The sequence below is a fragment of the Scomber scombrus genome, chromosome 19 (assembly GCF_963691925.1).
Source record: "Scomber scombrus chromosome 19, fScoSco1.1, whole genome shotgun sequence".
Classification (NCBI taxonomy): Eukaryota; Metazoa; Chordata; class Actinopteri; order Scombriformes; family Scombridae; genus Scomber; species Scomber scombrus.
Genome location: NC_084988.1, coordinates 15,919,920 through 15,942,453, shown reverse-complemented (window position 1 = coordinate 15,942,453; position 22,534 = coordinate 15,919,920). Strand labels below are relative to the sequence as shown.

The following is a 22,534-nucleotide window of genomic DNA, read 5'->3' as shown; positions in this document are numbered from 1 at the left end:
AAAGACTGTGACTACTTATTTGAAAATGCAGGCAAACTAATACTGTAATTCAATTCAATTTAATTTAATTCATGATTAACTCTGATGACTGTGGTAATGCACAGATCACAACATATAAACAGATGTGATGAATACACTTTTGCAAGCTCTTTGTCATTTTGAAAGAGGAGAGACTGACCCCCCCCAGAGGACTTCATTACAGACGATTAACAAATCACAATGAATCACAGCTAAGGCAGAAAAAACTGCAGCTGCACTGCTCCCCATGTGTTTCAATAATTAGCATGTTCACTTTTTTTGCTGCATCCCTACAGTGTATGTGATGTCACCTGCTGTTTGGGGTGTGCCCATAAGAGGAACGTGGTTGAGGGTTTGAATACAGAGTTGCAGCAGTTTTCTGATCTGTGTGATTCTTATTTAGATTAAACCAGCAGCAGTGCTTGTTGCCTTTAAAACTTGTTCTTTATTTATTTTAGCCAACTGTCCAGGCTGCATTACACAGCTGTAATGTACAAACTACTGTGTACAGTAAAAGACTCTAGGGAGAATTTGACAAGTTGATCAATTTAATACAGGATTTTTAAAAAGTTACAATTTGAATGAGAATAAATAAAATACACATTTAAATTAAAATACACACCCACTTATCTATTTCCATATAGTTCCCACGCTTTATACATTCTTCTCAGTTTTCGGAGGTTGGGTTTCTGTATTTCCTGCAGAGACAAGAAAGCTTAGTCACTAGAATATTGCTAATTGCTGTGCTTCAAGCTGATGCCTTGAAGAATACATTTAGTCCTAAATTCAGATATGCTGCTCCATTCGAGTACCTTCTGGTTTGTGTCCAAACGGAGGATGTCTACGAGGGGAGCGATAGATGGACGGCCATGGGCACACTGGAAAGGCAGCTGGCAGGAAGACAAGGATGCCACCAAGCTGCAGCACTCATCTCTGTTCAGGCTATCATTGAATTTGATCGCACCTGTTTAACACAAACATGTATACAGGTTAGTAGTATGGAGATTTCAGTCTGAAACTATAATGTAATAAATCATCACTGTACAAAAAATAAGGGCAAGGAGTTAAGTAATTTAACTTTACCGTGACATGCTAGAGAGGCAAGCACTTTGAGCACAGTGAGAGGCAGAGTTCCTTTAACTCTACCAGCTGAGCGGAGTAACTTAGATGAAGAATAAGAGAAACAGTACGTTAGCCTCTATAGAGCAAGAAACTACTTTTTCCTCACAAAAAAAGGTCGGACATTTCCGAGCTTACCTCAATCTGCTCTTGGAGATACTCCTAAAATGTGATAATAAAAAAAAGAAAAGAAATAGAATTGTAAAATGTTCGCTCATTTTAATGAATGATACAGTTGACAATCTTAATACTGAAGTTTTACAAGTCTTACCTCAACAATGGGCTTAATAACAGATAGTCTTCCCCGCCTGAACTCATTACTCTCTTTTTCCATGAAGCACAGCGGGACCTTCCCTACAAGCACTTGTGGATCTGCTGCCTCTGAGAACTTCACTTCCAGTCCCAAACTCTGCAAATGTGCCTGACAAGACCTGTAATCCACAATCCATGAGTGACACAAGAACCGCTGCTCAGATCGCTTGTTTCATAATTATGCATGTGTACTAATGTCTGTTGGGTTAATACACCGAACTGCTGGCTTGAGGATAGTTAGGGTTAGAAGATGTAAGCTTGAGGATAAAAAGAGGACTTGATTAACTGTGTGTGTGTCTCTCTCTGTGAGGCCTTGCGTCATCAGGGAGGGAATATGAGAATATCAAAATCACAAGGTAGAAATTCTCCTCTCAGAGCTACATGATTCCTTTATCATCACCATCCTCAAGAGCGGAGACAGATTGCGGCAGTTACAGGGCCATCACCCTCTTGTGTCGCTACAAATAGACTCTTTCCACTGTCTGAATCTGAATACTCCCTCAAGTGTCCATGCAGAAGTATGGTTGACACTCCCAAGAAGAACAGTGATCAAAAGCAACCTCTGTACATAATAGATTTAAGCAAGGCACTTAAGCTATCCTGCCGGAAATGTGGCGTGCACTATTAATACAACCTCCCCGGACAACACTGGAGCACTGACGCTACTGAATGATGGCATATGAGTCAAAGTGCTACGCATCAGCTCTCAGTGAGGACAGGGGGTGAAACGAGGCTGCGTCACTGCGCCGACCCTTTTTGTCATCTTTATTGCCACCATTATTCACCTCATTGGGCAAAATCAGCTGGGTTGTTGTACAGAGCAGACTGCAGGATTTTAAACTTTCCCCAGTTTAAGGTCAGCTGCAGTGGAACAATGACCAGGTGACCCCTGCTCAACCTGAGCGATCACTGATAATGATAACAATAATAATAATAATCTGTAGAGTCTGGTGTTTACCTTGTATGTGTACATGTTTCTTAAAGCATACCTTGAACAGTTATATATTCACACTCTGTAGTACCTCTGCTTTTAAGTCAGTCTACTGGCTCCACAGACGTCCCCTTGTGCATGTTGTACTGTTCATATAGTAAGACCCACCTAAGCAGCCTTAGCTCCTCTTCTGTTACACTGATCTCAAGAGGTGGAGAAATGGTTGATGAGCACAGACGTCTCTGGCCCGATGCATCTGGGTCATCTTCATAGGAATCTATGACAGCGCCAACACAGTTATGACTGTAGTATCACATCAGTGTCCCAGCATCCCTTGTCAAAATTAATAATGTGTACTGTGTGTGTGTGTGTGTTTTTTTTCTTGCCTGCCACTAGATTTTCAAGCCGAACTCTCTCATGTGCAGCGTGTTGGTCCAACAGCACCAGAAGATTCCCTGGGATTTAAATATAAAATGTATAAATATAAAATGCACAAGGTATAAGGAAATCCAGAAATAACGAGGCTTGAAAGTTTCTCTCCATACCTTCAGTTTCAGCGTTTGCTGCGGACTCTTCATCTCTTGTATTGATAAGACATGCAAGAAACTTCTTATCCACTTGATGAATAACCTAAAGTAATTGCATCAATTACAACAATTATTTCACATCAAAATTTAAAGCAAAGTGGTTAAAACATCATACAGAATTTTTTTCTGATTGCTTAAACAGAAACCTTCATGGAGTGAATCATGGCCTTAGAGAAGCGGTATGGAAACAGGATGTTGTGGATCTTTACAGCCAGTCCGTCAGCTTGCGCGGTTGATATGTCCACACCAACCTATTAGCAAAGGAGATTTCATCATTAAAACATCATAAACTGAACAGAAACAAGTACAGATAAAATACTTGGCATAATAAAAAGGCAAGGGTTGCAAATAAACGCTAAACGTGTTTTGTTTACCATAGGAGGACGGACAAACACAGGATTATTCCATTTGGAGTATAAGGAGGAAAGTGAGTTCTCATCACCCTCACCTGTGAAGGCAGACAACGTTAACATGAACACAAACCGGCCAGATTAAAAGCTGTACATGGGTGTATATGCTGGGCCCTAACTGTCAACGGTCTGTGTCTATCTGTGAGGTACCTCTGTCACCTGGGCCTGAACTAATCACTCTCTCAGCTCTGGATTTAGGCAGGAAGGGCAACACTAGATCCACCTGAAATGGGTAACACCTGTACTCCATCCCTACGGTTTAACAGGGAATGAAGAAAACACACATGAAAACCACGGCTGTCCCTGATCCACATGAGAACACTCAAGTTTCTAGAAGAGGGCAGATCTATCCACCTGGGTTAAGTCGGCAATGACAGCGAGAGTGTTCTTGCTTACTTTTGAGTGTAATGTCCAGTTACTCACCAATTTCTGAAATTACACTAATTGCCATATTGGTGACATCGGATGTACAGGGGACTTGTGTTTCTTCCGTAGGTGGGTCGTCGTATCTGCTGAGCCCGGTCACTTTGTTGACGTAAACCATCTTTCCCACAGATTCATCATAGTGATGAACCCAGTCCCCCGATGTAGTGGCCTCTTCACTCTCAGCTTGCTGAGGTTTTGTACTGTGGTCAGGGACCGGCTCCGCATTCAGTGCAGTGTCACAGGCATTGTTGTTGCTGTCTTGAACACTGTCATTACTACTGAGACAGGTACTGGCATGTGAGGTAGACCCGGACAGGTGTGGTAGTGTTTTTATATCTTTTGCCCTATGTTGACTCAAATGGCAGAGTTTAGCTGCCAGCGATTTTCTGCCTCCGATCCGACCTGAGACTTGTTTCAGCCGGGTGAAAGCAGACAGTGCCTCTTTTTGTGTCTCTGTAACATCATGCTGTCTGTCTTTCTTTGAAACCAACAAATTCTGGGGATTCAAAACAAAGTTGTCTGTCTCAGGAAGACTAGCGTTATTCTGTATGGAAGTTTCTGGAGAAGGTTCGTCACATTTTCCATATATTGTCCGAAACTTATCAAGAGATCCAGACTCCTTACGTAAAGACATTTTTTCACCAGATATTATTTTAGGAATCTTTGAGGGGATGACGGGAGCAAAGTCTCTAAATACCTTTTGAAAAGATCTGTGGTGGTCTGTATTGAGTGAGATTTTGCGTTTTAATGCAAAGGATCTTTCTACACATTTCACTGCTTGATCCTGCTGCTGAAATGATGGCCTGTTGATCAGAGATAGATCCTTGGTCTGCAGACTTTCATGGATGTATGAATTGGACAGACTTATCTTTCTGTTACTTATTAGAGTCTGTGCATGTCGTCCTGTACTCTGGCAGTCAAGTCGAATTTGATTAATACTGTCTGAATCCGGCAGAGTTTCCTGAGTGACACTGATGGGAGGATTTACATTGCTGATTATGGCAGTATAGTTTAATTTCATTTCTCTTCCTTTTGAAAGCTTCTCTTGTTCGCCTTCTTGTTGTATGACTGAACTTGACAAACATAAAATTTGAGTATCTTTCTCAGCTTCACTGAATGTTGGCTCCTCGACAGAAAAATTATTATCAGATGATGGTTCCAGTTCAGCCAGAACACGCTGTGGTTCATCTCTACTTTCTTTGCTTGTGAATCCTTCACTCTGAAGGTTTTCTACCTCCTTTGCACTTATCCTTTTCTGCCCCAGTTGTTCCTCGTCGTCTTCTTTGGACTCCATCTGCGCAGACTCCACACAAACACTGTCCTCAGAAGCAATGTGATCCTTGCATTTACGATGAACGGATCCAGATGCCAGTGTCATTCCAATACTGCAATCCAAAGCGGATGTACTGATAGTTGTTTGGACGTCTTTGTCACTATTGTTCCCTTCTTGGTCTGTACTCTCACTGCCAAATAATTTTGGGCATTCATAGTCCAAGTCCTCTTTAGAGATCACAGTCACCAAGTTCTCCCTGTTTAGGAAGGCTTTCACTGTTTCCTCAATACAAAGCAAAATCCCATCCCAATCTTTGAACTCTATTAGAGTTTTGGCAGGCTCAAGACAAATATCATATTCTGAGTAAGCACATTTAATATTAATGATGTATACTCCATGCAGATCTTGGCTGCGTTTCTGTTTAGGACTTCTGATGGCAGACTGGCCATCTGGACTGTCATTTTTCTGATTTGAACTGCTCAGCCGGCGTAAAAGGAGGTTCAGAAGCTTGTGTATTCGTGTCTTCATAAGCAGTCTGTCATTCACATACAGGAACTGTAAGCTGTTGTTGTAGTGGCCCTCTCTGCCAATGTGGCCAATCACTTCAAACTGTCCACGGTTATAACTGATTTCTCCCAGTTTCTGTGCTCGCCCAAGGCCATGTATCTGTACAAACCTGTGGTAAGTGTTTCTGGCTTTAGGAAGCTGCACAGTCATGGCTCCAGTGCAGTCATTCTTCAGGGTAAAGGACACAGAGGGATGCATCAGAGATATGGCCTCCACCCTGTGTCTGATCCTCTCACCCTCCAGGACAGCATCCATCCTCTTCCTGCGGACTGGCATGTTGTGGAAGAAGTTACAAATAACTACAGTTGTCCCTGCAGAGGGCCGAGCAGTGTCTGATTCAAAGACATCCAAGCCCTTGCCATTTTTGAAGATCCTGCTGAACGTTTTCACTGATGATCTAGTCCGGGATGAGATTTCAACAAGTGTGGCAAGAGACACTATACTTGCCACGGCTTCTCCTCTGAATCCGTAGAACCTGAGGTTATCCAGGTCTTCAACTGAGCTGCATTTGCTGGTATGGTATCTGTTTCCCACACACTCCATATCTTCAGCGCTTATCCCAGCACCGTTGTCGATTACCTGAAGTTTGAACGCATCCATGTCCACCCGGACTCCCACACACGTCGCCCCGGCATCGATGCTGTTTAGGGTGAGCTCCTCTACGCACTGTTGAAGTGAAGGAATGGCAACACCCGAGCGAAGTTTCCCCTGAACTTCTTTAGATAAACACTTAATCATAGCGTTCATTAAACTTAGTTTTCTGCGTTTGTTACTGACAGACTACAAAGTCCTACATTCATCAGATGAACTGGAATTGGTCGTTGCTAGGGAACGTTCGGCAGTAAGCTAATTAGCTAGAAAACTTTCTGACCGCGACATATTCCCCACAAAAAAAACGTTCACAGTGGTGGTTACATTAAATAAATTAAATAAACAATCGAAAACCAGCCTAAAAGCACACCAAGGTTGTGTTTACAGTCAACGTGAAAAAAGAGAGGTGACTGTTTGAGTTGCATCTAACAGCCAAAGCAAACACTGCCATCCACTGGTGTGAAGGACCAGTTTGAACGTCGTGGTTTTGGCGCCATCTATCGTGCGGACGGAGCTATTTCATTTGTTTATGCTGTATACTTTACTATAAAGTCATTGTATTATCCTTTTCGTGTCTTTGTTTGATACATAGATAGATACAATTATGTTAAGTTATTGTATTATCCTTTTAATGCCATGTATTAGGTTGATAAATAAATACAATTCAGCTAAATAGATTATCATCCTCATTCCTATTACACCTTTCAGGTTCCATTAATAAAAATGTTAAAGTCCCCTCCACTCAAAACTGTGTACATCATGATAATGTACATCATGTGCAGAGTTTGACCCTAGAGGGCTGTTTACATTACACTGGTCTGCTGACGTGGGAAAGGTTGTCTGTGCTCACATTAAATCTCACTTTAAGACGTGTGGTATGTTACATGTCTGGAGGGAATCGTTAGAGTAGCCCTCCACTCAAATATGGGGTTTTCTTCTCGCTCCTACAGTTGAATATTTGAGCTTCATTGTGTAGAAAGATGTATAAGCAGAGTTTGATAATGAAGGTTTTCACATTAATCTGCTGAAATTGGAAAGCTTCTCCGAGCTCACTTAAAATCCAGTTTTAAGTGGTGGGCATACGGGAATAATTTGTGACAACACAAATCATTTGGAAGCTGATCCTGGTCCAATACTCATCTTACAAAAGAGTAACATGGGAACTTGAAGCCTCTAGTGCACAAACACTTAGAATGTACTTTCCATGAAGTAGGAGACATCTTGTGTCCAGCAGTTAAACTTTTAAGATTAAATATCTTTGCATATTTATAGATACTGGAATTTCTAATGAGGGAGAAGGGGTAGATTTAATTTTAAGGATTTTAACAACAAATTATTATTCAAAGTGAGTTCTTTTTATACACATCTTAAAACATGTCTAGAGGGTATCTTAATTATTACTCTTTCTTTCATACATATAAAAATGCAATATCCTTTTTTCTTGACTTTTTTCAGTTAATTCTGTCCACAAAGAAGTGTCTCGATGACATCACCTCTTCTTTTAATTTCCTTCCTATAAACCTCTTAGTAAGTCTAGTTTGCAGGGCTTGTGATATCACCAACCTGAAAGGCCTTTTTCACAGTAGACATTTTGACTTGTCACAGGTCTCTCTGTGTCTCAGTACACCATGTCAGTGTGACAATGAGCCAGCATGGGCAATACAGGAGCTTTAAACAAGTGCAGCTGAATGGAATTTAGTCTTCCTTTTATTTACACTGCCTGTCAAAATTCCTAAAGTGAAAAAGGCCTATTCAAGCAAGACTTTATCTGACAGCTGTTCTGTCAGAGCCCTATTATCTTCTCAAAATATGCTGATAGATAATGAACTTAAACAGAAGGACCATACGTTGTGTAATCCTCATGTCTTGGAGGTTTATTTCAACAGGACATTTGCCATGGTAAGGAAAAAGAACGAGAAAGCAAAAGGAGAGCAGAGAACTTTCCCCTGAAATATCAGATCTATCCAAATTGAGGAATAATTGATTCTACCTCTTTGGCAATTTATGTCACTTTCCCCATAGCTGACTGCAAAACTCCATGCCTAAGGGGCAGCAGTATTCTGACTATTTAGTTGCTCATCAGACTCCTTTCAAACAGTTTTTTGGAGGCCAACGAAAATGACACACCACTGCCTGTTTGCTGGACTGTTTGTTTGCAAATGTCCATTCAAACAGATTTAGTCTGTTAACATTCTTAAATAATGTGGTGAACCTCTGATAAACACTCAATCCTGTTCCTTTAAATGTGTCCAGTCTAAGTAACCAAGTTTTCCTTATTCTATCTGATATATCCTTTTACAATGAATCTTATCAAATATACTCTTATTGTTGTTGGTAAATAAAAAAAATCAAACAAACCATCTGTGAGTAATTCTCCATTTATTAATGTAATTTCATATTTTATGGATGTTAAGGAGACCTAACACACAAACCTTCTCAGTTCATTACATATAATGCATCCCAGTAAATAAATAGAAAAAGACTAAATAAATAAAATGTCTGTTTCAAAGTTAATACTAAACTTGCAATATATGAGTTATTTTATTTCACTATGTTAAACGATGAGTGCTCTAGGCTGTCAACTGTTTTCTCTTTCTGGAACTCCGTACTCATTATTTCAGACTTGGGGCTCCCGGTGGATTTCAGCCATTCTTGCATTTCTTTCACCTTGCTGCGTGGCCCCTGTAGCTGCCCCTTAACAGTTCCTCCATTTGTGTTTTGGACCCAGCCAACCAAGCCAAGCTTTTTCCCTTCTGCCTGGAAGGTGAAACAGAAAGTTAGATAATACTCTGAGAAAATGGCTGGAATAGGAAAGAAGGGAATTAATAAGAGTTAGAAAAAGAACTTATTAAAAATCAAATCTCACAGAACTTTTGGACAAAGGCTGCTCATCATTCTTCAACTCAAAGAAATTAAACGTGGGTGTGACAGATTAAAGACGTAGAACATGAAGGTTTATTTCTGACCTTGGAAACAGTAAAAATCTTAACTCAACATCCACTTAATAACTTTTTCTAAAGCTGTCATGCATTTGACAGTCTTCATCAGCAAATGAGTTATAATCCTAGCTCCGGTTTGTGTCTCTCATGAATTAACATTACATTCGAGTCCGGTCATCTGCTGTGATGAAGGTATTTCCAGGATCATTGAAGACTCTTTTATCTATTTGAATGGAAATATATTCTGTCTGTTGCATGATAAAAAAGTTAGGACTGTTATTTCTTATGCAGGTATTAAATTACACCTGCCAATTTAAGATCAAAGGTTTTTTTTTTAAAGCAGCAGAGTGAATATTTTTTTCTTTGAGATGAAGTTTGTCTTTGAAGACTTTTATTCCATTCGCAAAGAGGTAAAATGTGTGTCAACCAACTTCTGGGTTTTTCAGAGGTTATTTATCTCTAAAAGCTAAATATAGATATGTGACTGAAATATAATGTTGTAATATGTAATGTTGTAACAGTTTCTTCCTGTCTGCAGCCAGCACCTCAATTAGGCCGGAGACCCCCACTGACACAGACTCTATCCCAACCATGGACACTAGACCTTATATTAATCCATAATCTTATGTTTGTACATCTGTGATCTTTAATCTAACATGACGTTGACGATGTTTTATTAACTTGTATTTTTATTACTATACTGTTTACTCATGGTCAATATTTCTTTTCATTCTCTTCAATTTAAAATGTAAAACTGTAGCAGCTCTTCTCACTTGGAATTTTCTTTAATTGTACATTTATTAATATTACTTAATTTATGAATTTATTATTATTTAATTTTTTCTGTCAAACTGACCATAATGAACTTAACTCATAGAGGCTAGCGTGTCAATGTCAGACTCACTTGAGTGTATTTCCGAAAAAATACACCTTGCACTCTGCCAAAAATTTCATAATCCACTGAAATTAGCTCTTCATCGGCCATGCTGAACCTAGAAAAAGAAAAACAAAGACATGACTTGTTTGGTGTGATGTGTAAGTTAGGAACCCATCATTGCAGGTGCTACTTACAGCTACAAGCTATGCTAACAAACAGCTAATTTCTATTCAAAACAATTTGCTGCCTAGATACTAAACAAGCTTATCTTCGTGTTATACACGAATATATGACTGTTCGCTGCTTGTAATATAGTTCACCTTGATATTGATGGGAAGCTGTGTGACGACCATTCAGATCCGCTTCGGTTTTGTACTGGCAGATACGGGACTCTGCTTCAGGAAGTGACGCCACAGAGAACGCTCCAGACATTTGGTGTCTAGGCAACGAATGTAAACGTTGGGAAAAGTTATTTCAACGTAATGAGTGTCGAACAGGTATAGATATATTAGATATGTTTGTAGTTTTTAAACTCACCTTTACCTTTAACTCAGACAACATTCAACTAGACAGCGAGAGTTTGAATTTCTACACGTGAATTTTCAGGAATATTTGTCATAAGCCTAACGGTAAGTGAAAGCAACTTGCTACCTACCTCTTTGACATTGACTTCTGTCATTTGGCTATCCAATTGTTATGCAAAGAAATATAGGAAAAGCATGTTATACACCTGTTTTTTTTTTTTGCAGTATGAGCTTATATTACAGAGGTTTCTAACACTGACTGTACCATGTTCAGAAGTTAATATTGAATCAATGCTACAGTATAAATGAATAAACTTCAGGATTATAATACTTTGGGATATCCTCTACCATACTGGAGTATTTGTTTCTTTGATATTGACCAGTTAAGACTACAGCAGATAGGCAGAAATAGTAATAAGATAATCAGTTTGCCATGCATAAGTGCAGTAAGAAAAAAATGCAACAGTTAAAATTATTTTTAAAAATCTGTATTTTAAATCAATAATAGAGCATTTCATGTTCATTCTCATTTCAAAGTTGCTGATGTAAACAATTCCGTTGTCTCATGCAAAAAAGTCTGCACACAGAAGTACAAACTTAAAGACGTTATCTTTTACAACAGGCACAGTCATGAATACGCACACAAGGGGAAGACGTGGTCCTCAAGAGCAGTACAACTCTGCAGAGCAAAGACACTGCAATGTCTACACTAAAACACAACATGCTGTTGTAGCTGGTGGGAGAGCAGCTGGAGTAGACCAGCCTTTCCCAAACAAGCCTGTTCACCACAGAAGGACTCTCAACCCCAAAATGCACGACTCGTTTGAACTCAATGATTTTGAAAAAATCACTATTTCAGCACAACAAAGAGGCCCTTTGTCGTCCCAAGAACATCATTCAGATGGCATCAGAGAGACCGCTGAGTCCCAGCATCCAATAAAAAACTCACACAGCCTGCCCACTAGAGAGATGCAGATGGCCAGAGCAATTCATGCAAAAGAGCTCATGCTACAGGAGAAGCTGTGGAGAGCTGAGGGTAAAATAAGACAAATGATCCAGGGGGATAGTGGTGCTGCTGCAAGTGATGACCGAAAGAGTGAGGAGAAGAGTCACAACAGAGGACAAGTAAAGGGCGGAAAGGCTCAGACGACAACCAGGCTGAGAGAACCAGTGAGTAACAGAGAAATATTAAAACATGAAAGAAGACTGGAAGATGCTAGACAACTGAGAAAGACACAAAATCAGATGAACAAGGACAAGATAAGGAATACACATGAAGAACAGGGGGCCAGACGGGGAGGCAGGGAGACAGATGTTGTTCAGTTGAAAAGGAATGAAAATAAAGGTCCCCGTGAAAGTAACGCTCATGTGCACAAAGTGAGTGGAGAGCTGAACAGAAGAAAAGGAGAGGTAGAGAAAGCTGAGCAAAATAAGACCTCTGCAAACCTTGGCATTTGGACAAGAGAAAAAAAATATGAAGAAAGAAAGAAGGTGTACGGTTCACATGATGATGATGATGATGATGATGATGACAGGGACATGGATATGCCCCACCAGAGTCAACAGAAAACTGTTTATAGATTGGCAGCAACAGAAAACCACAGAGGTGCTGCAAGTAAAATATCTGAGGAATCGTCTCTGCCACCAGTGTGTTGTCCTTCTCAGTCAAACAGAGCACAGCAGGGGGAGCTCAGGCTCACAGAGAGCACAGACCTGAGCCTTCAGCTTCTCCCGTGCAGAATCTGCAACAGAAAATTTTCACATGATAGATTAAAGAAGCATGTCCAAGTCTGTCAGAAGGTGAAACAATCCCACCGTCAAGTCTTCAACTCCTACGCTAATAGGACCAAGGGATCGGCCATAGAGCAGTTCTGGAAAAACCACAGCAGAAGCAAGACTCCTCCAGAGGTAGGCCAGTGTTTTACCTCTCTTAAAGGGCTACTCCATTAATTGTACACATGGGAGTTTATTATAACGGTACCCTGTGTAGTTTTCAACCCCAAGAGGCTCTATGGAGCGATGCTTATTAGAGTGGTCCCCAATTGGTTTGCATATTGTGTACGTGAACACGGAGCACATGCAAATCACAGTCCACTGATCAAGAGTTGGTTGTGGTAATCCTTTAATATGGAAAGAAATGTAGTAATGCACCAATAAAGGCAATTGAAAAAGACTGCTATCATGTAAACTATGTTAAATTCTTCTAATATCAGCTCTACACATTTTTTATGACGGCAATCAATTCACAACACGTTTATTACTGCTCAAGGATTCACACAATGCAGAAACACTCTGAATGTGAAGACTCCACAGGGAAGCTTTAGGTTTACTTGTCATAAGGGAGACCTCTTAGCCTATAATAATAGTGTCTGCTGGTGCTCTCAAGAAAAACAAATCTGATATTTAACCCTAATGACTTTGTTGTGACAGATACTAATATCACCAGGGTTATTTGGGCTTGGAGACTACACATTTATAACAGTCTCGTTTGTTTGCTTGTTTGATGGAAATGTAATGCTAAAAAATTGCTTAAGTTCATCTGATGTCTTTTTATTCAGGTTTTAAAGAAAAAGAACCAAAGACAGAACCACACTGTGAACACGAGGACTCTACATCAGGGTCGACTCCCCGCTGCCACATCACAGTCAAAATGGTCCAAGTAAGCCGAGCCAGACGCTTTTACCTGGAACTGGCTGAACAACAAATCCTCAGGTGTCAGCACATCAGAGATCACCCATCACCATCTCGTTATTATCACTATTTGATTTAATTACTCATTCGATTTTTTGTGTCAGATCTAATGTCTACATTGAGTATATTCCCTGTTAATTAAACAAAACTGTCCATGTTAGTTTTGGCTCTTTATAACGATAGCATGGTAACATCAAACAGAAACAGGTCCAGTATATTGCACATGGCGTTGTAGAAATATTAACTGTACACACACACGTATAACAAAAGACAGCTGTTAGTTTTATTGATGGCTTTTCCATAAAGCATAAGGCAACAGTGTGACTGTAGAGTGTCTATACAACTGTTACATCTCCAGAAACATATTTTAAATGCTGTCAAGTCAACACACTATTACAAAATCACCTAAGGCACATCATTGTCATATTTGCACACATTTTGGTTTCAATAGCTTGCTAAGGCACTGTGGTTGTGTTTAGCATGGAAATACTAGTTATATTGTTGACATAAGGCAGTTCATTGACCACGAATGAACAGTTTGTAAGCCAACTATGACAAAGGGTTTATACATACATATGTTTTTTGTCATAACACACACACAAACAAACACACACACACACACACACACACACAAAATAAACAAAACCAATAGACTTCAAACAAAAACACAATTAGATATTTTCTTTCACAAATGATGCAAAAGATGGCAAAACAAACTTTTCAGAGAGTACGAAGGACAGATAAAATGGCTAAAAAAATGCGGTAAGAAAACAATAACATTATCGCTAAAAGATCAGCTATATCAAAAATGCTTTAAAGACCATGTTTTCCACATTCTAAGACAGTTCAAGTGTTCATATATGTAATAATGAAGATAGACCTACACGTGCCGCACCAACAATAATTCAAGAAGAAGTCAAAGAAGGCAATAGGAAAAAGCAACCTACCTGTGGTTAAAAAATAAATCAGTAGTTTCCTGTTTCACACATATGCTCTTTACCGTGTATGACAATAATACATGCAAATTTTAAAACTATATATTTGCATGAGATAATTAGAATATGTTTGTAATAGCTAACATTTCTGATAAGTATGAAAAAAAGTTTTTAGAGGTTATATTGTATTTGGCACTTTACCCTTTTAGGAATAGATGAAATGACAATAATTCTAATAAAGTGATACACAAGAAGGGTATGTTTTCACATTGAAAGATGGCACTCACATGAGTCACGATCAATTTGGACAACATGACTGTCCATCTTCTCATAACTCAGAAACCTGAACTTAGGATGCAATGCTGTTGCAAACGGTTTCCTTTTTGCATAAGCTACTCTTTCCTGTTTCATGATAAATACTAATATCTGAGGCAAGTGCTGACATCACTAAAAAGACAACAATGACACCACCAAAACTTGGACTTGATATTCACATTGCGGAGTAACACTATGATCAGATTGTCTCTCGCAGGTGTCAAGGTCTGATTGCTTCATGTTGAATCCAGCCAACATTTCAGCCTGTGGAGAAACTAGCTAGATCACTGCACCCGGGTGAACACAAGTGTGCATGTGAATGTGCAAGGTATTATACAGTATTGCATATGCAATAAGAAAATCATGCAACTGAGCGCTCTGTTAAACATGTATAACGTAACACACTGTGAGGGCATGAGGCTGCACTCCCCCCACTGCAGTCAAGCTTGTTGAATTCAGTATGTGCTATGAGTTTTGACACTTCTCCCGTAACCTGGACATCTGCAGGTTCACGCACTGGCCCCAGCAGATCTGCCTCCGTGGTTTGTGAATCCTCCTCCTCCTCCTCCTCCTCCTCCTCCTCCTCCTCCTCCTCCTCCTCCTCCTCCTCCTCCTCCTCCTCCTCCTCCTCCTCCTCCTCCTCCATCCCCGGACATACGATCAGAGCGGTGGTTTCCATTATTTTCACATCCTGCTTCCCGTAGTGTTGAACGATTAATCGCTGCCCAAAGCCTTTCGTTCTCCCTCTGCTGCTCACTGACCTAAAGACGGCAGGAAAAATACGCTGTTACTGGCGAGCATAGATAAAAATCAGTTCTGAAGTGGGTGGGATGCTTTTGAGATGCATGTCTCACCTGCTTCTCGAGCATCTGGATCCTCCTCTCTTGGTGGGCGACTGTCTCTTGCAGCTGTAAAAAGAAAAACGTGTTTATATTCAGTGGAAACAGGAAGTACTGTGCTCATTAGCTCGTAATGTACACTGTTGAGTGCAGATTTGATACCTGTGCAACCTCGCCACTTGCTCTGCAGCATGCACCTGATTCTCCTTTTTTGCAAGTGTCTTCCTCATCTAGTCCATTTACTTTATCACAGCCCATTCTTTTAGTCTGTGAAGATAACAGGAGACAAAGTTGAGCAGTAATATAAAACATGTATGAGAACATCAAGATCAGTGAAAAACATCTACACTGGCATTACCGATAGGCCTTTATTACTGCTGACTGCTGCTGCTGCAGCCGCCTTAAAGTTTTTCAGCTCATAAGGCAGAGTTTTGCTCTTAGAGAAAGAAGAGAGCTGGTCAGCAGTGAATGGCTGTGAGTCATCTGGCATCGGGATGAACTCTGCATCGTCAAGTTCCTGTTGGATGACAGTGATTAAGAAATGTATCATAGTACAATGTCTGATAACCATTCAAGTTGTTGGTGTAGCTCTGCTCCAAAAGACATGATTCAAACTAAGTTTTCTTTACTCCTTAATTCTTTCATTGTAACAAACCTTTCTAAGCCAGAAAGGGCAGGAGCTGTCCCCAGTCTGGCTTGTCATTGACATCATCGGGGTCTGTGTGAGGCATCCATCAGTATCAGCCTCCCCTGTAACCCCGAGACCCCTGTCACGACACTCCGTCTCTGAACCGGGCTCTATTTCCAGATCCACTGTGGATGTGGATCCATCCTGTCCCAACCCTGGATGTACGCGCACACAAACACACACACATCAAAGCACACATACAAACACACAAGACTCAATAGACAAAATGGTAAACAGAGAAAAGTATTTACCACTACCAACTGACAGTCCACTGCTGTTTGAGCGAATAGTCTTAGAGTTCAGCACTTTCTCTGCAAAAAAAACAAAAAACGGTAAGAGGTATTAAAGGTATTAATTAGACAGCTGTTTTTTTCATAAAATTACACAGCATGTGTGTCTGTTTTGTGATGACTGACCCATTATAATAATAGTGTGCCAGCCACGGCAAGAGAGGTCTGGAACATAGTGGAGGGAACCAAAGATGGGCCTGGGCATGGCAGGGCATACCTCTGAACCAAATCCCTTATCAGCAGGCATTCCAAGTCGCCCGTTTCCTGCATTTCCCCATGCAAAGATCTGATTGTCTGCAAGAAAAACAATAAATAAGACAACCACAGATCTTGTCATGAAATCAGAAAAAACAAAACATGTCATTGCCATAGATACACCACAGGACTGCGTGTGTTCTTACCCTCAGTGGCTGCAATGGTGAAGCCATCTCCACAAGACACTTTGTTCACTATCTTTCCACCAAAGGGACCAACAAGGACTTGGACACCCTGGTGTTTCTTAAAGTCTTTAACACCCAGCTGCCCGTACTTGTTGCAACCAAAGGTGATCAGACGACCGCGTTCTGTAAAGCAAGAAATGACAAGATGATGAATAAGAATAATGATAATTTTTACTCATAGGAAAAATGAAAACCAGCTGTTCTTGCAGTACCATCAATGGCAGCGGTGTGGGACTTCCCTGGAGCTATAACCTGGATCTTGAATCGTGCCAGCTGCTTTACCAAGGTCAGTGTGGTGATGTACGGGGTCCCTTGATAACCCTGGTGAGATATACCAGGGAGAAGAAAATGCTTATAACCATAACTGCATCACTTAAAGTCTCTATTATTATAGCACTTCAATTATAATCCAGTACCTCTCCAGGGTGGTTTTTGAGACCAGAGATTCCCTGGTTCAGACCTAGCTTGTTAAATTCATTGTTTCCACATGCTAGGACTTTGCCAGTTTCTGTCAAAAAGAAGGTTCCATCACTGCCGCATGACACAGTAGAGATGGTGGCACCTTTGGGGAGCTCCACCTAGGAAAACCACAGAACAGTTCCAAGTATTAATATGTTATGATCAGGACTACACTTTGTATCTTACTGGCTCTTGTAAGGCTTTTACCACTTGAGAGAGAGTTAAGAGTGAACCAGTACAGGGAACAAAGTCTTACTTGCATCGGAGAAGAGAAGTCATCCTCACATTCCAGGCCGAGACGCCCTGCAGCAGGAAAAAAAGAGATACAATAAAGATAAAAAGTTGTCTCCACCTGCTGGTAACATTTATAACAGCAAAAACAACATAGCAGATGCCACTCAAAACACAAGGAAATACAGAAAACCTATGTACCATACTCTCCACAGCCCCAGGAGTAAATTTCCCCGCTATGAGTCAGGACCACCACATGGTTGTCTCCACAAGACACCTGACGGACAGGCCGCTCCTCAAAAAACTCCAGAAGCACTGGCTCCAAAATCTCCATGCCCAGCTCGCCCTCCACTCCAATGCAGCCGTAATAGTCCGACCCAAACATGTACATCTGGTCCTCATCTGCCAATGCAGCAGCACAAAAAGTTTGTTAGAAAAGGTGTGGCTTTACAAATATATTAGTTTTTTCACCTGTTGCTTCATCTACTCACCAGTGACACAGGCAGTGAAGTCAGCCCCGCATGCCACCTGTCGGATGGCCTTCCCCTGGAGTTTATCCACCTTCTTTGGCTGCCGGTACGAGGCCTGGTCTCCGTGCCCTAGCTGGCCCACCATCTTTGCTCCAGCTTGGATATTCTGACCAGAAGGTTGAGAAAGTTGCTTGAAGGGAACCACAAGAAAAATTGGATCCAGTACATCTATCCCAAAGTGACGTGTTAATACTCACAGCCCAGGTGTACAGCTCTTTTTCCACCGTCACCACAGCAAAGTGACTCTCCCCTGCACACACATGTTGGGCACTGCTGCCCCCTTTGAACGAGTCCAGTTTCTGGGGGGTGAACTTCCCTCCGCCCCAGAAATACACCTCCCTCGAGCGTGTGGTCACCACAGCGACAGGGGTCTCAGACACTGTGCTCAGCCTAACGCACAGGCAGGACAACAGTCATCAGATACTACAAACTTATACTTGAGGAGTGACAAAGAAGCTTCAGTGGAGAAGATAGAACAAATGTCAACTTACTTTGGTTTCTTCATGGCTGAATTCAGCAGTGCAACTCTCTCTTCAAGCTCCCTACCAGAGAATTAAGTTGTCAAAGAATAGTTGTGGATGTTTTGACTTTATCTTTTACTGTATGTTTTTCAACAAACTTACTGTCGACAGCAGGCAATGATTGGCTGGTCCAGAATCTGCCCACCTGTGGGCCTCTTTGCAGGATCCTGCAACACAAAGGGATGACAAGAACCTTAATGTGACATCCATGACAGAGGCAAGAAGAATTATCTCGGCCATTAAACCATTTATTTCACAACAATTTGAAGCAAGACTCTTGTCTGATTATTCTCACTCACTTGATTGAGGCACTCATACACCAGCTTGATCAACGCAGAAGAATAAACGTCCGAATTCACTTCCATAGTCCAGTTGCCCTGGACTATTTTCACACAGAGGTTCAGAGGGTTCTGTGTGGACACAAACAGCAGAATTAATTCAGTCTGGGAGGAGGGGGGCTGATTAAGGCAAATAATTATAAGTATTTCTATCAAGTTATCAAACCTACCGTTGCATCAAATGTTCTTGTAAGAGTTAAGACTTCAAAAATGACACAACCCATGGCCCAGATATCTGATTTGAAGTTGTATTTCGCTCCCTGGCACAATTCAGGTGACATGTAATATGGAGTTCCCACACACTAGATTTACCAAGGAAGGTAAAGTGCAAAAAGAAAACATAAAGTTTTTAATTAGTTACAAATTGTTACAGGAATCAGTGAAGAAAGTATACATAGTCTGGATATATGTTGACTGTGCCTCTAAATAATATGGCCATTTAAAAAAAAAAAAGCACACATAAGCCTAATACCTACATTACAAAATATTTAACAGCTTTGTAACATTCACTTCATTTTTACCAAATGTTGTTGTGGGGGTTAAAATTCCCAACTTACTGTCTCTGCCATTGAAAACTCAGAGTCTAGTTTCTTTGCAAGGCCATAGTCACCCAGCTTGATGAGGTCTGTCTTGGTCAGGAAAATGTTCAGAGTTTTGATATCTCTGCAAGAAAAAACCGAGTGGTAACATTACCAAAAATGTGTTGTCTGGTCTCACATCATTCAGTTACATATTTGACACCTGCCAGATGCCTTCAATAAAGACTGAATATTTTACCTGTGTAAGATCCCAGCCTTGTGAATGTGAACCACTGCTGAGGCAATCTGGTACAGGTACCATATGACCACCTGAAGAGACATGTTATAGGTGAACATATAAAAGAGAACAATAATCTGTTGTGTATAAAATGCTTAGCGTGCATACCTCCTCAGTGAAAAGTTTCCCCTTCTGTTGGTTGATTTTATCGTACAGATTCCCTCCTGCGATGATAAAGCCATTTAGTCTTCTGTCACACATGAAGAGCATTTAAACTAATCAAGTAAATCTTCACAGTGGGCACATTGAACAGTATTTCCATACCATTGCAATATTCCAGCTCAATGAGCAGAGTGTTTTTATCCATGAAATGATTGAAGTAGGCGATGATGTTGTTGTGCTCCAGAATGGAGAGGATGCTTATTTCGTTCATGACGTCTCTGCGCTCCCTTTCTGAGAGCGAGTTCAGCTCCACCTCCTTCCACACCACTAAAGAGTTGTCCTAAGAAGACCAGAGGGGACATCTAGTTAAATAATGTTAACACAAAGACAGAAAGAATGCAATTAACAGTTTCTCTGTTGTTTAGCACTGCAACTAATGATTATTTTGCCGATCAGTTTGTCAGATGACTATTATCTCGACTAATCTTTTCTCTAAAAAGGTTAGAAAATAGAAAAAATATTCAATTTGATTAAGAGCCCAACCAATACTAATATTAGGGTGTACAGAACTTCTGATATTGATATATCGGCTGATAATCGTATGGATCTTCAGAATATATACATAATAACACATTTTGTGCCATGATCTTTAAAATCACATTTGTGACAAAGATATATAGTTTAACAATATACTGTATAAAATGATACCAGTCACTGAAACAGTAAACTTCAAACTATACACACACACATATATATATATACATATATATATATATATATATATATACACACATACATATACACACACAATACATATGTAATGTTTTAAGATATTGGTGTATATTGGACAACATAAACGCTGATACCAATATATCAGGTGGTAACATTGGCCAATACCAGCTTACTAATGGACTCTTATCTAAGAAAAGCATAAAGTCCCCCCAATGGAGAAGCTGAGACCAACTTGAGAAATGATATATCAATTATATATTATATATCAATCAATATCAAAATAGTTACTAATTAAGATTCTGTCCATTGACTGATCCCCTTAGAATTAAACAATTGTTGCAGCTCTACTACTGTTACAAATACCTGCTTTTAAGTTAAACAGAGAAGGAATAAAACATTTTATTTAAAATGGTGTAGCATGAAATCTGCAAAGCCCCTTACAGTACAGGATAAAGAAGTAGGCCATGGGAGGAAGTTATTTATCTTGTTCGAGCTCAAAAATGTCTCACCCAGGTAAGGAAACAGAGGAACACTAAGCAATTCATCTCGCCAGACACATCACAACAGAGAACAAGGTGTAGCACTTGCTAACCATTTCTGATCAATATAATGTGTGTTTTTGTTGTGTTATTATTGAAGAAAAAGTTTTAAGGACTTTGTAAAGTGTGTGTGTGTATCTATCTATCTATCTATCTATCTATCTATCTATATATATATATATATATATATATATATATATATATATATATATATATATATATATATATATATATATATATATATATATATATATATTTATATGTGTATATATATATAACACGTGATTTCCTTGTTGCAGTGATGGTGTCTTCACAGAGTTGATGTCTGTGTGGTATCTGTGGGTTTTAAACGTAGGTAGAGGAGTAGCTCTCTTGAAAAACAGCTGGCAGCTTACCTCTGTTCGTCTGTACAGAGTTGCTTCACCAAACGCCCCCCTCCCGAGGATCCGGATAGGAATGTAATGCAGCTTCTCCTCTTCGCCATTAAACGTGCTCGCCGCTGATCGCTCACTAACCACAGACCCGCTGCCCAAATCTGAACTCAGCGAGTCCAAATGTCTTTCATAGTCCTCCAGTGACATTTCTGTTTAGGGACCTGTTAGCCAGTGGCAGTGATGGAAATAACCCGAACAGGCCTTACGACAACTCTTAATGAAAGACTCCTAATGTTACACAGCCGCACACACGTCTAACATGTTACCAGTGTCAGCAAAGCAACAAAGCTCGTGGAGCAAGAGCGCAGACGGACCCCTTAAATCCACTTCAGATATAACTTTGTCACGAAAATACAACGTAGCAAAATGCGTGCAACTACAGTAGTTGCAGCACTGTCAAGTATGACACAACAAAAAACAGAGGATGACTTTCTGAAGTTTCATCATAAAGGGCGTATATTCAAGCATGGTGTGGTGTATTTTACGATGAAAGTCAGCAGAATGCATTTCCGTTTAGCTATTTTTTCCTAGGATGGAGAAGGCATGACCCGCCCTCCTCTGCCTCTGATTGGCTAGTATTCGTTGCCTTCCTGGTTGGTTTAGTTAGGTCCCACCCGCATTCTGTGAAGACCCGCCCTCCCCTGCTCTGATTGGCTCTGACATTGATATTTTGCGCGGCTCTGTGTTAACCATACCAATCTAATCAACGCAGGTGACGAAGACTAGCCAATCAGAGGAAGAGGAGGGCGGGTCTCTCGGAATACAGGTGGGGGGAATAAAAAAAAAGTTGAATTGAGGAATGAGGAGCACTAAAGAAATACACTTCAAAATCCTACATCAAATTTACCCCACTAATTATCTGATTGGTAATTTCATGAGTATTGATGTTTCTTGCATCTTTTGTAAACATCACACAGAAACGATCTCACATAATTTTTGGACTGATGTGGAGTCTCACCTTTCTGAAGCTCTCAACTCTGAACTTTTCTGAAGCTCTCAATAAATTAATAAATATGAACCCCCAATTTTGTATTTATTTATTAGTTCATAATTTTTTATG

At 40.3% G+C, this 22,534-nt stretch overlaps 3 protein-coding genes across 4 annotated transcripts; all 3 read right to left on the bottom strand.

The window, feature by feature from the left end:
* Nucleotides 1-582: 582 nt before the first annotated feature.
* On the bottom strand, nt 583-6,594 carry mlh3 (mutL homolog 3 (E. coli)). Of its 2 annotated transcripts, XM_062440068.1 has the most exons (12): nt 3,801-6,594; nt 3,528-3,629; nt 3,342-3,415; nt 3,114-3,218; nt 2,926-3,010; nt 2,767-2,835; nt 2,549-2,657; nt 1,409-1,568; nt 1,276-1,299; nt 1,102-1,180; nt 831-982; nt 583-716 (listed from the first exon to the last, which is right to left on the bottom strand). In XM_062440068.1, exons 1-12 carry the CDS (start codon nt 6,388-6,390, stop codon nt 645-647), a joined length of 3,621 nt encoding a protein of 1,206 aa, XP_062296052.1. In that variant the 5' UTR covers nt 6,391-6,594; the 3' UTR covers nt 583-644. The 2 variants fall into 2 exon arrangements, with proteins under 2 accessions (XP_062296052.1, XP_062296053.1); XM_062440069.1 differs by lacking the exon at nt 3,528-3,629.
* Nucleotides 6,595-8,605: 2,011 nt separating this feature from the next.
* Nucleotides 8,606-10,440, bottom strand: acyp1 (acylphosphatase 1, erythrocyte (common) type). Its single transcript, XM_062440533.1, has 3 exons — nt 10,371-10,440; nt 10,078-10,165; nt 8,606-8,991 (listed from the first exon to the last, which is right to left on the bottom strand). The coding sequence occupies exons 2-3, from the start codon at nt 10,156-10,158 to the stop codon at nt 8,776-8,778; spliced, it is 297 nt and encodes a 98-aa protein (XP_062296517.1). The 5' UTR covers nt 10,159-10,165; nt 10,371-10,440; the 3' UTR covers nt 8,606-8,775.
* Nucleotides 10,441-13,528: 3,088 nt separating this feature from the next.
* Nucleotides 13,529-21,836, bottom strand: LOC134001161 (serine/threonine-protein kinase Nek9). Its single transcript, XM_062440729.1, has 24 exons — nt 21,436-21,836; nt 19,932-20,109; nt 19,776-19,831; nt 19,629-19,699; nt 19,409-19,514; nt 19,022-19,153; nt 18,813-18,923; nt 18,616-18,680; nt 18,484-18,534; nt 18,190-18,382; nt 17,954-18,098; nt 17,664-17,864; nt 17,488-17,534; nt 17,189-17,350; nt 16,985-17,093; nt 16,734-16,895; nt 16,459-16,626; nt 16,294-16,353; nt 16,010-16,197; nt 15,713-15,871; nt 15,517-15,621; nt 15,370-15,423; nt 15,174-15,276; nt 13,529-15,101 (listed from the first exon to the last, which is right to left on the bottom strand). Exons 1-24 carry the CDS (start codon nt 21,619-21,621, stop codon nt 15,025-15,027), a joined length of 2,889 nt encoding a protein of 962 aa, XP_062296713.1. The 5' UTR covers nt 21,622-21,836; the 3' UTR covers nt 13,529-15,024.
* Nucleotides 21,837-22,534: the final 698 nt, after the last annotated feature.

Coding starts and splice junctions, on each gene's coding strand:
- acyp1 (XM_062440533.1), bottom strand. CDS start 10,158: ATGGCCGATGAAGAGCTAATTTCAGTGGATTATGAAATTTTTGGCAGA. Junction 8,992..10,077: donor TTTTTCGGAAATACACTCAA/GTGAGTCTGACA, acceptor TTCACCTTCCAG/GCAGAAGGGAAAAAGCTTGG.
- mlh3 (XM_062440068.1), bottom strand. CDS start 6,390: ATGAACGCTATGATTAAGTGTTTATCTAAAGAAGTTCAGGGGAAACTT. Junction 3,630..3,800: donor TAGTGTAATTTCAGAAATTG/GTGAGTAACTGG, acceptor GTTAAACCGTAG/GGATGGAGTACAGGTGTTAC. Junction 3,416..3,527: donor TTCAGGCCCAGGTGACAGAG/GTACCTCACAGA, acceptor CTGCCTTCACAG/GTGAGGGTGATGAGAACTCA.
- LOC134001161 (XM_062440729.1), bottom strand. CDS start 21,621: ATGTCACTGGAGGACTATGAAAGACATTTGGACTCGCTGAGTTCAGAT. Junction 19,700..19,775: donor GGAAACTTTTCACTGAGGAG/GTATGCACGCTA, acceptor ATGTCTCTTCAG/GTGGTCATATGGTACCTGTA. Junction 17,094..17,188: donor TCAAAAACCACCCTGGAGAG/GTACTGGATTAT, acceptor ATATCTCACCAG/GGTTATCAAGGGACCCCGTA.